Raw genomic sequence first — 12,808 nt, 5'->3', positions numbered from 1 at the left:
ACCTTCATTACATGGAATTACACCTAATTACTTGTCCAAATTGTCAACTTCAAAAAGGTAATTAACACTGAAAGCCGTACGTGAGTTGTACGTAAATATATGTGATCATTTATCAAAAATCTCGTTCAACTTTTGCACGCTCCAACTTCGAATTCGTGGGCACATAACAAAATATAAATCGCAAACTAAAAATGAGCTAATCGCTAACATCACCAACGAGTAACATTTCAGCAGGCCTTAATAATTACACGGTTCATACTAACAAGAAAGCTTGTTTGTCTTTTGGCGCAAGCCATTCACATAACAAAATTCCCATTACCGCAACATACTGTCAAGTTAAGGAGGCTACTGGTACAAGGTTAGAGCATTAACAAACCTACAAAATCGAGATCAAAAGATTTGCACAATGGCAATTTGACAATAGATATCTCTTCGACTTAATACTTTTATGCTAGCCATTGCCCTTGTGACTGTATTGCGCTAACTTTTTCTTGACTTCTTAGACCTGACATTCTTGCGCTTTAACTTGGATGTGTCGTCATCAGAATCTTCACTTTCATCCCCAAACTTATGCTTTTGCTTTTTATCAGCCTTTCCACAGACAATAATCTTCATTTCTTCCTTCTGTTCCACCAGTTCCGACTTCTCCTTTGGCCTCCAAATGAAAATAGACCTGAAAGGAATAAGCATAATCACATTATAGATAGAATGGCAATACAACTGATAAGACATGACACTTCACTACTTCAGATTAAAGCAACAAATCAAACTCTCCACGTTCTTAACTGCTAAACGTGTAAATGTAGCTAATTTTCTCATCCCTCACCACAATCAGCCCATTTCAGGTTGATTTGATCGAGCAAAAGCTAGGGAAATCTTTATAGCATTACTGCTCCATGAATGAAAGACAATACCAAAAGTATTCAAGGCTAGCTCAAAGGAATGATTGTGGCACCCTTGAGGGGGGAAAGAAAAGTTCTGGAAATGTATATAGGAGGCAAAAAGCTCTACCACAACAGAATAATATGATTCAGTGAGAGAAGCAGAGTCCAACCTCGAACTACCAGATGCCAAAACATCATCTCGTGGATGTAGCTTGTTCACAGGACTGATAGTTGTAATATTTGGATCCATAACCTCAGCAACTAATTGGCCCGTAGTGATATCTATGAAATCGATGGGATGCAGAGCAGCTCCATTATAATTTTCACTTATATAACGACCAATAACTGCAAGGGACTCCGATGGATCCTGCAACAAATACATAATAATTAATTTCCTAAGATCCAAGAAGAAGAATTTAAGCAACCTAAAGGTAAGCATTTCAAGTAATATGATATCACCTTTGGATCCCATTCAGCTCGAAAAGGTGTCAGATGGCGATTAAAATCATGACTGTGCACAATTTCTCTGCTTGGGGAGTCCAAATTGCCAAAGATAGAATCCCAAATACGAAGTCGGTTGTCCTGTGAAGTGGTAAGGATTTTGCTACCAGACGGAGAGAAATATGCCGAGTTAACAACACGTTTGTGAGGAAGGTCACAGAGAGAAGATCCAGCTTCTAATCGCCGTATGTCCCATATACGAGCCTGGAGTAATAAAATAATATGACTTTCAGAACTGGCATAACCAGAATAATAAATGTAAGCAAGATGATTAGCAAACTCATATTACCAAGCAAAATTTTACAAACAGCCTAATTTCCAGGGAAATTAGCTTTTCTAATATAATATATTAGTTTCCATAGATTATAATAGTGAAAAAAAAAATTACCAGATAGCAGTTAAATCATAACCCTTGTTGGTGTGCAGTGAAGGAACAAACCATTGAACGGTCACAAAAGTCAATAAATACAAATTTGAACTAATAAAACTAAAAAACTTACAAAGTGATCGTTTCCACAACTTAAAAGCAGTTCTGGTTGAATAGGATTACAATGCAGACCAACAACTTTGCTACCTTTTCGGTGGATCAAGATTGCCTCCCCACTTCTGCTATTGGTTCGTGCATCCACCCTAAGATAAGGAATAAACAACCAACTTTTACATTCTTTCTTTTCAATCCTAGATTATTCAATTAATTTACTTTAAGTTAAAAATGATAATCAAATACATGTGTAGCATGCAGCTGAAAATTCAGTAATGTTTCTACCTAACGCAAACTGTAAAGTTTCTCAAACATTGCAAGTACAACAGAGAACTTTGCTGCAGAACCAAGCAGCCATTCAGTGAGTAAGACAGTAGCAAATTCTAACTAGCAGAATCTTTGCAGCAGAATCTGCTAGAATTAGATGATCACAACCACTAATATTTGATGGGTTTGACAATTTGGCAAGACGACCTCTCTGTCAATGTTAAAGTTAACTTCTCGGTGGGCATGATTATCAACCTAATTTTATATCCTCGCTCATCCTATAGGTGACACATCAATAAAATGATTCAAATAGCAAAGGGAACAACCTTCTATTCAGAAAACTGTCATTGACAATATACCACTTTCTGTTTGCTGTAATAAAATTTGATTTTTCCCAAACATTCACAACATGCTGTTGATCTTGAATTTTGTCAACAGACACTAGGAAAAGGGCAACTTGTTGTACAAGGAAATAGCTAGCAAGCTTAGTAGTGTCACCAAGTGGGTAAGCCTTTCATAAGCTGTTCTGCATCTCTTGTATCCTAATCACAAACCTTTAAGCTGTAACTATAGCACAAAAGAAAATAACTTACAGGTAGAGAAAACCAAAATTATCAGCAACAAGTACAACCCCTTTCTCTGGATTGATATCCATGCCATAAAGCATCCTCCAAGTACGTGGGCCCTACATACAAGCCATATATTAGTCACATAAAACTCATGCTGGATAATAAAATATCAGAATGAGTATGAAATAATCAGTTCAACTCATGCTTTATGAACTTCAAGAAGTAAAACAAAATAAAATATTACATGCCATCCATTAGGGTTAATGTTCATCAAAGATAACGCCAAGCCAGTCTCCAAGTCCGTGCAACTGACAGTTCCATCAGAGGATGCAGCATAAACAGTACCATCATTTGTAGGGTTAAACCTGTAAATGACTGGTTACATTTTACACACCCAAACTGTACTAGCACAACAGAAGAATGGCTGAATGTTAAGGCTTCATAAAGAGATGACTCACCTAATGTTATTGACTATACAGGAATGTATGTTTCCATAAACTATCTTTTCAGATACTTTGTAAAAATCCCAGACTCCAACTTGTCCTTTCTTTTACCATGAACCAGAAAACAGGGGACATGTGTCAATAGTCATGAAATCCAAACATCCTTAAATTGATGAAACTTGAACAAACAAATAAAATATTATACAAGTGCGACTAACCTTATCTCCAGATAAAAGGATGTGATTATTTGTAGGATGGAACTCTAAACATGTCACTCGTCGACTATGATATCTGATGACTGCACAGTTTACTTGATCTGGGATCATATGTGCAGGCTTCATCTATTGAAGAGAATTGCAGCAAATTCAATATGAAGAGAATCACACAAAACCCAACACTATAATGTAACAACTAAGCATAAATGGAGAACAAAATAAGTCAGCATCAGATATAGCGCATACTCATCAAGCACACGCTGAATACTACAGACAGTCGGCGCAAACACAAAGGAAACCAGTGTCAACGACTTTACTCCTTGGGACATAATTTGACACATAACAACCACTTGCACATACAAGCATCATGCGGAGATTAAGTAAACAGAATAATGACAATTTTAAAAAAAATAATAAAAATACACTTACATGAGGCATGTTGGGTCTGAGCTGTCGCTCAAAGACATATTCTACTGGGTTGCTGGCATTTCTATGGGATGCTGGAGTGACCCCATACTCGGTAGCAACTCTATGAGGGCAACTCATCGTCGTGTGACCTTCATTTCTCAAAAAATTCAAATTAAAAAAAAAAAATCCACGTAAGAACATCATATATGTAAATTATACAATATGACCCAACGGTGTAAAGTAAGACATGATGACAACCGACAAGATACCAAATCAATATCAACTGAACAGCAATGTTATTCTAAATGGAAAAACAGAGCTACTTTACCTGGCATTTTGCAAAGAAAGCAAGGTTTCATTGGACAATCTATATATGTTGCTCCTTTAAATCCTGCTTCATGACCCGGCTTTTTACAAACCTAAAACCCCACCAAAACATGTAATTGGAATAAAAATACTAAGAAAAATAGGAAAATAAAAATTCAGTCTTTTTCTTAAAAGGGCTTACTTTGCAAACTTTCTTAAGACTGATGGTAATAGGAGCTTTCCCTTTTCTCTTTGCATCCAAATCCTCTTCAATTTTCTCCTCACGTCCATTCTCTGTTACTTCTTCTTCTGATTCTGAAAATGGGCCCTCCTCCCGGTCTTCTTCTTCGTCTTCTGATGAGCTCTGCTCAGTGTCCGTGTCTCTCTCAATCACAACTCTCGGAAACGCCATTCTTCTCGTTTGCGGGGCCATTTCCGTCAATTCACATACAATCAGACGAAAACAAACACAACGACAACGATCGTGGAATCGATTCGAATTCACTCCAGACAATATTACACAAATACGAATTGGGAAATGAAATGGACGTTCAAACGTGGTTGGGCATTAAAAATGAAGTACCAAAATACCGATTCGTCGCCTCGTCGCACGTGTGCACTACTAAATTACTCAAATACCCCCAGACTTTTAGTTAATTCACCACATTTTGTCTGGTTACTTTCGGCATTTTGAAGTTCTTTCAATGGCGGGAAATACGTGGCGCATTATCAGCCCTTCACATGTAAAATACGACGAGTCGGTGAAGTATGATTAGTATTTTGCATAAACAAACAACTACAGTCATTATTATTGTTTGAGCCACAAATGCCATCGATGACGTCAAAATCAGAGAGGGAGGGAGTTATTCGCGAGAACAACTAGTCGAATAAGTGTCATGTCGTTGCTCCTCCATCGCTCTGCTTGTCCACTAAAAATCTAGAGGCTCAGAACGCTTCCGTTTCACCGTAGGCAGGCTATTCAAAATCAATGCCATAGGTGGCGGCAAATATATAACAGCAACAACAACTGAATAACTGAAAATCAAGAAGAAGAAGAATGAACGACAAGTTAGTTCATAGCTAAGCTTAAACCGGAACAATGTTATCCTTGCACGTGAATTCTCCAGTTCCAAACACTCTCTTTGCTCCGAAACTCAATCCTTCGCGCTCCCAAACCCGCATCACACCTCCGTTTTCTCTTCGCAAGGTTCGAGCTCGAGGGAGCTCCGCGGAAGTTGCCGTCAAGGAAAATGAGCAGCAGCGGCGGCGGCGTTCGAATGAGAGGATTTCAGATTTGTCTCTGGAGGAGGAGGAGTTGCCGGCGGGACTAAATAGGGAGGCGAACGATTGTTTTTATCACTCGTTGTTGCTTAATTTTAAAACCACAGTAGCTAAAGAACGAACGATTGTTTTTATCACCACGCAATTACACTCAACGACTATGATTTCATTTCATTTCGCAGCAACTTAGGATTAAAAGTCACGACACCCCGATACTAGCTGGCTAATTAATTGATCCGAGTAACGATAAACGTGCAACAGAAACAATTTTGTAACTAAGTGTCAAAACAACATCGTTTTGAGGAATCTGATTTTGCCACTTGTTTGTATGCTTATCATTTTTCTAATTAATTTTCATTGGTTAAAAGTGCAGGTGGAGGTCGAATTCTTGATGAAACTGTTCGAAAAGTCCATAAAGTCGGAGCTAGAGGGTTTCATAAGGTAGATACATACCATTGTTCCACAATTTTTTCAGTATATTATAACAGTTGTGCTTTATCTTAATTTTAAAAAATCGAAAGTGTTTTCTTTTGGAAATTATGTTTCTGTTTCTCAAAATAGACATGTCAACTCTATATACTGTATTTATATCCCTAACATGTTTTCATTCCCTTGATGACCAAATTGAGAACAAGAAGCATCTGCAAATAGTTCTTTGCTTGTTTGACTTTTAGTAGTCATATCATATATTGGCCTGAAGTAGCTCTTGCAGTTGCAGGTTATTACTTTCTATGAGAAGGTTCTCACAAGTAAATGGATTCTGTTGCACATGCTTCTGGTTTATTTATATAACTTCTGTAGTGCACTTTGTCTACTAGATTTTCTGGTATATTGAGTTATTATTATTTACAAAGACTAAAACAATACGTTTCAGCACCAAAATTAAAAACGATTGCCACAACAAGAACTATATGGACTTCTTAAATAATTTAGTTTAGCAAACTACTAATTAAGAAACTCAGCTTTGGAATTTTCTGTCCGGATGTTGAGTTCATGTACCTTATAGATGTGTCTTTTCCTTTAACAGCGAAGGTATTCGAATATCTATCATGGGTGGCTTTAAGTATAGGCGAACAAGGCGATTGCCTAAGGCCCTATATTTTTTTAAGGCCTCATTTTTTTTGAGTATTTCTTAATAGTTATTTAATTAATAAAGATCTTTTTTTTTTTAAATTATGTATTGCAGAAAAGCCTATTAGACATCTTTATAATTAACGGTTATACCACAACTAAGAATTATTTTTTTTTTCTGTAGAAAATCAATATTTGGTAACTTTAATGTTCAAGAGATATAATTAATAAAATTGTTTAGCCATTAATTCATTCATTATTAGTTTTTCCAAAAATAAAAATAATTTTTTTACCTTTTAAGTTTCCTAAAAAAATTAAATTCTTTGATTTTTAATATTCCTTTTAATTTCCATTAAAACCTTGTAATATAAAAAATAATAAATAAATAGATTTCTTGGTCTTTTTTTTTACGAAGAGAATTATTACATTCATTGATTCATTTAAAAAAAATTAATTTCTTAAAATACAAAGTGCATATCTATTATTTGATAATTAATTCATCATCTCAACTTTCTAGTATTCTAAATATTCTCTTTAAAAATAATATTGTTTGTATTTATTTGTTTGTTTATCTTTGTAATAATTTTAATGGAAGTAAAAAAGATATCTTCTTGGTTATTTTTTTAGGTTTGGTTTTTAAAAATTTTTAAGATATTTTTTATTACTATTAAAATTCAAGAGTTAAAAGTCGTATGAATGTTTTATTCTTATATTTCATTAAATATTAAAATTATAAAATAAAAAAAGCCCCACAAAAAATTTTGCCTAAGGCCCATATATTCTAAAGCCGGCCCTGATATCTATGATTGCGGATTCATCGAAACTCCCAAAGACTCTCCAGGAACTTGTAAGTGACGCAGAGGATAGAACAAAAAATAACTCAAATTTCCAACTCATTGCGGCAGTTAGCTACAGCGGGAAATATGATGTTGTACAGGCTTGCAAAAGTATTGCACAGAAAGTGAAGGACGATGTTATTCGACTGGACGACATCGATGAAAGCCTGATTGAGCAAGAACTAGAAACCAGCTGTACTGATTACCCATACCCGCCGTACCAATTGATTAGAACCAGTGGTGAACTAAGAGTTAGTAACTTCTTACTCTGCCAGTTGGCATACACCAGAGTTTTTCTTCGTACAGACACTTTGGCCTGATTTTGGCAAAGCCGAGTTTGTAGAGGCATTAACTTCATTTCAGCAAAGGAAGAGGCGGTATGGTAGACGAGATTCATAAGCTGGCAATTGCCTGTGTTCTTTATTAGATATTAGGCTGTGGGTCTAAAGCCTAAGAATCAAGAATAGCTATAAAAGCCGGCACCAGATCAACATCATGGTGTTGGGTTTAAACTAATATAGTAGTAAAAAGTCTAGTCAAAGTATTGCAGCTTGGTAATATAAAATAAAAGCATTGCTCCCTTCATATCTTCATAATTCCAGAGCAATATCCATCCACAGCCCGTTTCATTAACAGGTAATAGAATCATATGTCAATGGAAGTTTGAAATGTTTCTCAAGAAAAATATATGCTATAAATGCTTGGCTAATATTGCTTCACTTGGTGCTCATTTTTGCAGGGGCAAGAATACAAGTATCGCACATGGTTTTAGTACTAATGGTAAGCCAACTTCCATGTACAAGTTCAATGAAACTTTAAGCCCTATCTTCATTCCTCCTGTAACTCGATGTTGATAGTATTTCGGGTCATAGAAGGGTTGCCGGTCAATAAAAGTAAGCACTAATTTAATTCAAATCTCAGTATTTACTTTAAACTGAATTTAGTAAAACAAGTTGGTAGTACTTTTGCAGATTCTCTTTGTCTGTCTTTCTCCTTATCTGGTGCCTTTGATGATCAAATTATAATAGTGTTCAAATCACTTGGCCACCAAACGTCAAATTTCTCCACTCTTATTAGACTATATAAAGTGGATAATGATGACAGCCCCTCAAAAGCCGACTTCTCTTGTTCACAAATTGGAAATGATTAAAAACACTCCATTCCTTTTAACAGGTAATTAGCGTTGACCATATCCATTTGATTCTTATTATTTACATTAAGAACAGAGAGCCCATTGCTTGCTTGTTTCCATATTTATTCTTTAACGGATATGTTTATTGAGTTTCTCGGAATCTAGAGTTTTTATTCTAATAACTATAATCTTATGTTCATAAAGGAGAGATAAATTGTCTCGATTCAAGTGAAAAGTCATGCATATGTTATATAACTTGTAATACGAACTTTATAGGCAATATTTCTAGGAGCAAAGTGAGAGAGAACCATTCTTAATTTTATATTATTTTTGGTTCAGAGTGCAGTATGCATACTACCTTAAAAAGACTCTCAGATTGACTATCTTATTTGTTCATATATGCGTGTGTGAGAGAGAGAGAGAAAGAGAGTGTGTGTATGTTTGACTAGGACGCATATCTTATCCAATTCCTATCTTATTCATTCCAGTTGTATAATAATCGTTTAATTAGCGGCAGTCTGGATGATAGGACGGCTGTTTACAATTCTGCCGTTGTTTATTAAATAAATGGGAAAAACTGAGGCCGCGCCAACGGGTATTTGCCCTTTCTCCATAAACCGCTTTCCACTGCCCTTGATTTGATTATCAGCCTATAATCGCCACGTCACACACATCACCGCAGCCTGCAGGTACCTGCTACGCTGCCGTTTCTTCCAGAAATTTAAGGATGCTTCTATGAAATTCCATTTCTGTCCCTATACCATCTAAACTATTAAATTGTAATAAAATAGGTAATTTTCGTCGCCTACGTGTTCTCGACAACCACTTTCTAGGTCTAGAGTTTGTCACCTAAATTCTCACTAATGAATTCAAGGATTCCCTATAAAATAAAAAATTCAAGGATTCAAGTCTTTTAATATGTATCAGGTTGATCTAAAATGTATTGAAATATTAAAAATATTATGGATAATATATTCGTGACTGAGTTATAGATATCTATTTTAATTTCATTCTTCATAATATTTATGTATACTATAGTTAAATTGTTTGAGTTTTATTCATATACTATATTTCCGTAGTTCCTATCTTTGTCGTTGGGATACTCTGTGACTAATTGTTTACCTAATTTGTATCTTTCAATAAATGATTTTTATCTATTAGAAATAAGCCATATCTTGTCAATAGAAAATATCTGCCTGAAAAATTTTGAGATCTTCCAAAATATCACTCATAAATAACACTGAAGTTATAATTCTTTTATTTTTATTCTTAATAAATTTTCGGTATCATTAAAATATAAAGACACAGATACCCACAGCGAAGTCATGCTTTCTGAATTTTTTTAATAAAGGTCAATGCTTCAGTTATAAGACTTGTGATTTATTTATTTATATTATTTAATTTACATGAATTTTTATTCTATACACGAATTTGACTTATGACTCGCACATAATTGGTTTGTTCATTAAAGGGCAAGTACGTAATTGCAGACCGACTTTTTCTTCTGCTAATAAGAAGTTTCAACGATTCATAACAGACAGTGTTTTAAGGTAGAGCCTGAAACTGTACTGGCTTGTCTCCGAAGTCCGATTCTATCAATCAAGATTTCTTTTTGAAAAAATCAAAAAGTCACAAATTTTTTTCTTAGTTATAAATTTTCTATTGGAATTTCTGTTTGGTTGATGGGAATTAGTTTCCGGGAAAATACCCGGCCATGGGAAAATCGTCTTTCAAGGATTCACTGAAAGCGCTCGAAGCTGATATTCAGCACGCCAACACACTGTAACTCTCTCAATTCCTGGATTTTTTTTTATTATCGATCAAATTTTAAATTTTTATTTTCTAAATACTATTTTTTTTTTGTTTATTTAGGTGTCTTTATATTTGTTAATTAATCACGATATCATTTTGCTCTTCAAACATGTGCGGTTTAGATTTTTTTTTTTTCTTCACTTGCGACATTATTATTCAAGTAAAAATCGCAACTTTTGTTCTTATAAAATTTGGTTCTTTGAATGTTTTTGACGCATAAAAAGTATTAATTGTATTCATGTTTAAAATTTAATCTTTTAGTTGAAACTTTGCATTAAAGGTACAATCTCGGTTGATTTTCACCTTTGTTAAACAGTTTTTAGTATTTGGAGTTATTGGTTTTGTATATTTGCTAATTGAGGATTGTGCTTTTTGTTTCTCTTGTTATTCGCAGGGCATTAGATTACCCGAGGGAGACGGATGGAGCTCGTCTTCAAATGAGACTGTCATACAGTCCTGCTGCTCAATTTTTCCTTTTTCTTGTTCAGTGGACTGATTGTCATCTTGCCGGTGCCCTTGGTTTGCTTCGGGTTCTTATTTATATGGTATGGTAATTAATCAATACATGCCTGTGTTGATCATTTCAGTTTGTCATTTTTTGCCTGCAAAATTATAACTTCAGTGACTTTGATTATAGACCTATGCCGACGGCAAGACCACTATGTCTGTTCATGAAAGGAAAGCAAGCATCCGAGAATTTTATGGTGAGTGTGATTTGGAGAAGCTAAAAATATTTTAAATTGTGGGCCATTTCTTTATGTTGGTGTAACCCTTTTGCTTATAGTTAGCCTGTAAACCTAACTGATATTGCCTTTAACAGGGGTGATATTTCCTTCTTTGTTGCAACTTCAAAGGGGTATCACTGATCTGGAAGATCGGAAACAGAAGGATCTGTGTACTCTCAGATACAGAAAGAAGGATGAATTGGAAAGGGGGAAGAGCTCTGAAATTGACTTAGAAAGAGAAGAGGAGTGCGGGATTTGCTTGGAGATGAACAGCAGGGTTGTATTGCCTAATTGCAGCCATTCTTTGTGCTTGAAGTGTTATCGGGACTGGTATGTTTTCTTTTTGTTTGTGAACACTCTTTCCTATTATATTTTATGATGACATATAAGCATTTCATTTCATTAATCACATTCTGTAGTGATTCATGGGCCACGGGCCCTAGGATTTTTGTATGATTCCTTTATATCCATTTTTGCTGAGTGCATTTTTCTTGCACTAGGAAAATTTCGACTGTCAAACAAGTGCCACCTGATCATGCTGTTGGCATTTTACTTCTTCCTTGTTAGTTGTTATTTGATTTCGAATTTCTTTTATTGATTTCATTTTCTGGTGCACATTGTATGATTTCTTTATATCCATTTTTTATGAGTGCATTTTTCTTGGACTAATAAAAATACTGTCAAACAAGTGCCATCTGATCATGTTGTTGGCATATGACTTTTTCCTTGTTAGTTGTTATCCGATACCAAAAACCTCAGCTTTCTTTTTGTTGATTTCATTTTCTGGTGCACATGAATCACTGTTCCCAGTGCGCATGTATCTCCATACGTGGTGCATTGACATGCTTTTTCATGCACACGCTACTTGGGGCACACACATGTTCATGTATTGGAAGCACTATTTATCTAGATTACTAGAAATTCACAAAAGATGCTTACAGGAGTAAGAGTTCTATCCTGCTTAACATTTGCATTCTGTTCAACTTGATGATGTAGTATTTGGTCTTAATTTCAGGCATGGGCGGTCCCAGTCATGTCCTTTTTGCCGGGATAGTCTTAGAAGGGTCGACTCCAGTGATCTATGGATCTACACAGATAAGTGTGATGTTGTTGATTTATCCACAATTTTGAGAGAAAACTGTAAGAGGGTTTTCCTTTACATTGATAAGTTACCGCTTATCATTCCAGATTCTGTAATTGTCCCCTATGATTCTCATGTTAGGTGAGTACTTATATTTACGGGACTTTTGGATCTTACTGTATATGATGAACTTTCTGACTATTTATGTACATGCTTTCTATGAAACTCCCAATTGTACATTAATTATTATTATTATTATTATTATTATTATTATTGGGTGGGCATTGCCTTAATACAGCTATTTTCTTTGGTTACGACTTAGACCAAATAGTGTTGTTGTTGTTGATTCTTGAATATGTGGTTTTTATTTATTTTTATTTTTTCCCGCTTCTAGTAGTGTTATAGTGAAAACTTTTGACTCTAACACAAGATAGAAGCACTAATCAAATCAAATTTGATCCCCTTTTAAAAGTTCGACATAAAAATAGACGATTAGAAATGTTTTATATTATATACAATTGATACTATCCGAGAAAAGAAACAAAGCCATCTGGCAAATGTATCTTAACCAGTAACTATGAAGCAGCGGCAATCTAGTCATGATTGTTCTCTTGCATGCGCTTGTAATCAGCATACAAGCGAGGATAATTTTCTACTCGATGCGCAAACATAAGCATATCCACTGTCGCTCGAGATATCTAGCCCTGTAATTTCTTCATCTTCTAGAATCCTCAGCATCTTCAGCTTATGAAGGGCATGAAACAGACTAACAGAGGTCCCATTGTCTCACGTACCC

General features: G+C 35.2%; 3 protein-coding genes across 5 annotated transcripts; 2 read left to right on the top strand and 1 right to left on the bottom strand.

Moving 5' to 3' along the window:
• Positions 1–197: 197 nt before the first annotated feature.
• On the bottom strand, positions 198–5,005 carry LOC102616830 (protein DAMAGED DNA-BINDING 2). Its single transcript, XM_006488441.4, has 11 exons — positions 4,277–5,005; positions 4,097–4,187; positions 3,790–3,917; positions 3,364–3,486; positions 3,161–3,249; positions 2,947–3,067; positions 2,727–2,818; positions 1,886–2,015; positions 1,344–1,589; positions 1,055–1,251; positions 198–673 (listed from the first exon to the last, which is right to left on the bottom strand). Exons 1-11 carry the CDS (start codon positions 4,505–4,507, stop codon positions 481–483), a joined length of 1,641 nt encoding a protein of 546 aa, XP_006488504.2. The 5' UTR covers positions 4,508–5,005; the 3' UTR covers positions 198–480.
• Positions 5,006–5,173: 168 nt separating this feature from the next.
• On the top strand, positions 5,174–7,858 carry LOC127899426 (dehydrodolichyl diphosphate synthase 2-like). Its single transcript, XM_052432819.1, is given in 5 exon segments — positions 5,174–5,423; positions 5,729–5,796; positions 6,157–6,181; positions 7,197–7,549; positions 7,551–7,858. Coding segments are annotated over 5 exon segments (807 nt in total). The 3' UTR covers positions 7,662–7,858.
• A 151-nt stretch (positions 7,859–8,009) lies between these two features.
• LOC102617428 (E3 ubiquitin-protein ligase AIRP2) lies at positions 8,010–12,237 on the top strand. 3 transcript variants are annotated; one of them, XM_052432263.1, is made up of 8 exons: positions 8,010–8,155; positions 8,234–8,435; positions 9,866–9,944; positions 10,088–10,176; positions 10,601–10,751; positions 10,844–10,910; positions 11,027–11,261; positions 11,947–12,237. In XM_052432263.1, exons 4-8 carry the CDS (start codon positions 10,109–10,111, stop codon positions 12,155–12,157), a joined length of 732 nt encoding a protein of 243 aa, XP_052288223.1. In that variant the 5' UTR covers positions 8,010–8,155; positions 8,234–8,435; positions 9,866–9,944; positions 10,088–10,108; the 3' UTR covers positions 12,158–12,237. The 3 variants fall into 3 exon arrangements, with proteins under 3 accessions (XP_052288223.1, XP_052288222.1, XP_052288224.1); XM_052432262.1 differs by having other exon boundaries at positions 9,866–10,176; XM_052432264.1 differs by lacking the exons at positions 9,866–9,944; positions 10,088–10,176.
• Positions 12,238–12,808: the final 571 nt, after the last annotated feature.

The sequence above is a fragment of the Citrus sinensis genome, chromosome 8 (genome assembly GCF_022201045.2).
Source record: "Citrus sinensis cultivar Valencia sweet orange chromosome 8, DVS_A1.0, whole genome shotgun sequence".
In the NCBI taxonomy this organism is placed as follows: domain Eukaryota; kingdom Viridiplantae; phylum Streptophyta; class Magnoliopsida; order Sapindales; family Rutaceae; genus Citrus; species Citrus sinensis.
Note: the sequence above shows the minus strand (reverse complement) of the source record. Positions and strands in the feature narration are given on the sequence as shown.

What these genes read in the sequence shown, in the direction of transcription:
- LOC102616830 (XM_006488441.4), bottom strand. Translation starts at nt 4,507, where the DNA reads ATGGCCCCGCAAACGAGAAGAATGGCGTTTCCGAGAGTTGTGATTGAG. An exon ending in CTTTCTTTGCAAAATGCCAG is followed by an intron (nt 3,918 to 4,096) that starts GTAAAGTAGCTC and finishes TGAGAAATGAAG; the next exon opens with GTCACACGACGATGAGTTGC. An exon ending in TCAGACCCAACATGCCTCAT is followed by an intron (nt 3,487 to 3,789) that starts GTAAGTGTATTT and finishes TCTCTTCAATAG; the next exon opens with ATGAAGCCTGCACATATGAT.
- LOC102617428 (XM_052432263.1), top strand. Translation starts at nt 10,109, where the DNA reads ATGGGAAAATCGTCTTTCAAGGATTCACTGAAAGCGCTCGAAGCTGAT. An exon ending in ATTCAGCACGCCAACACACT is followed by an intron (nt 10,177 to 10,600) that starts GTAACTCTCTCA and finishes TGTTATTCGCAG; the next exon opens with GGCATTAGATTACCCGAGGG. An exon ending in TTGAAGTGTTATCGGGACTG is followed by an intron (nt 11,262 to 11,946) that starts GTATGTTTTCTT and finishes TCTTAATTTCAG; the next exon opens with GCATGGGCGGTCCCAGTCAT.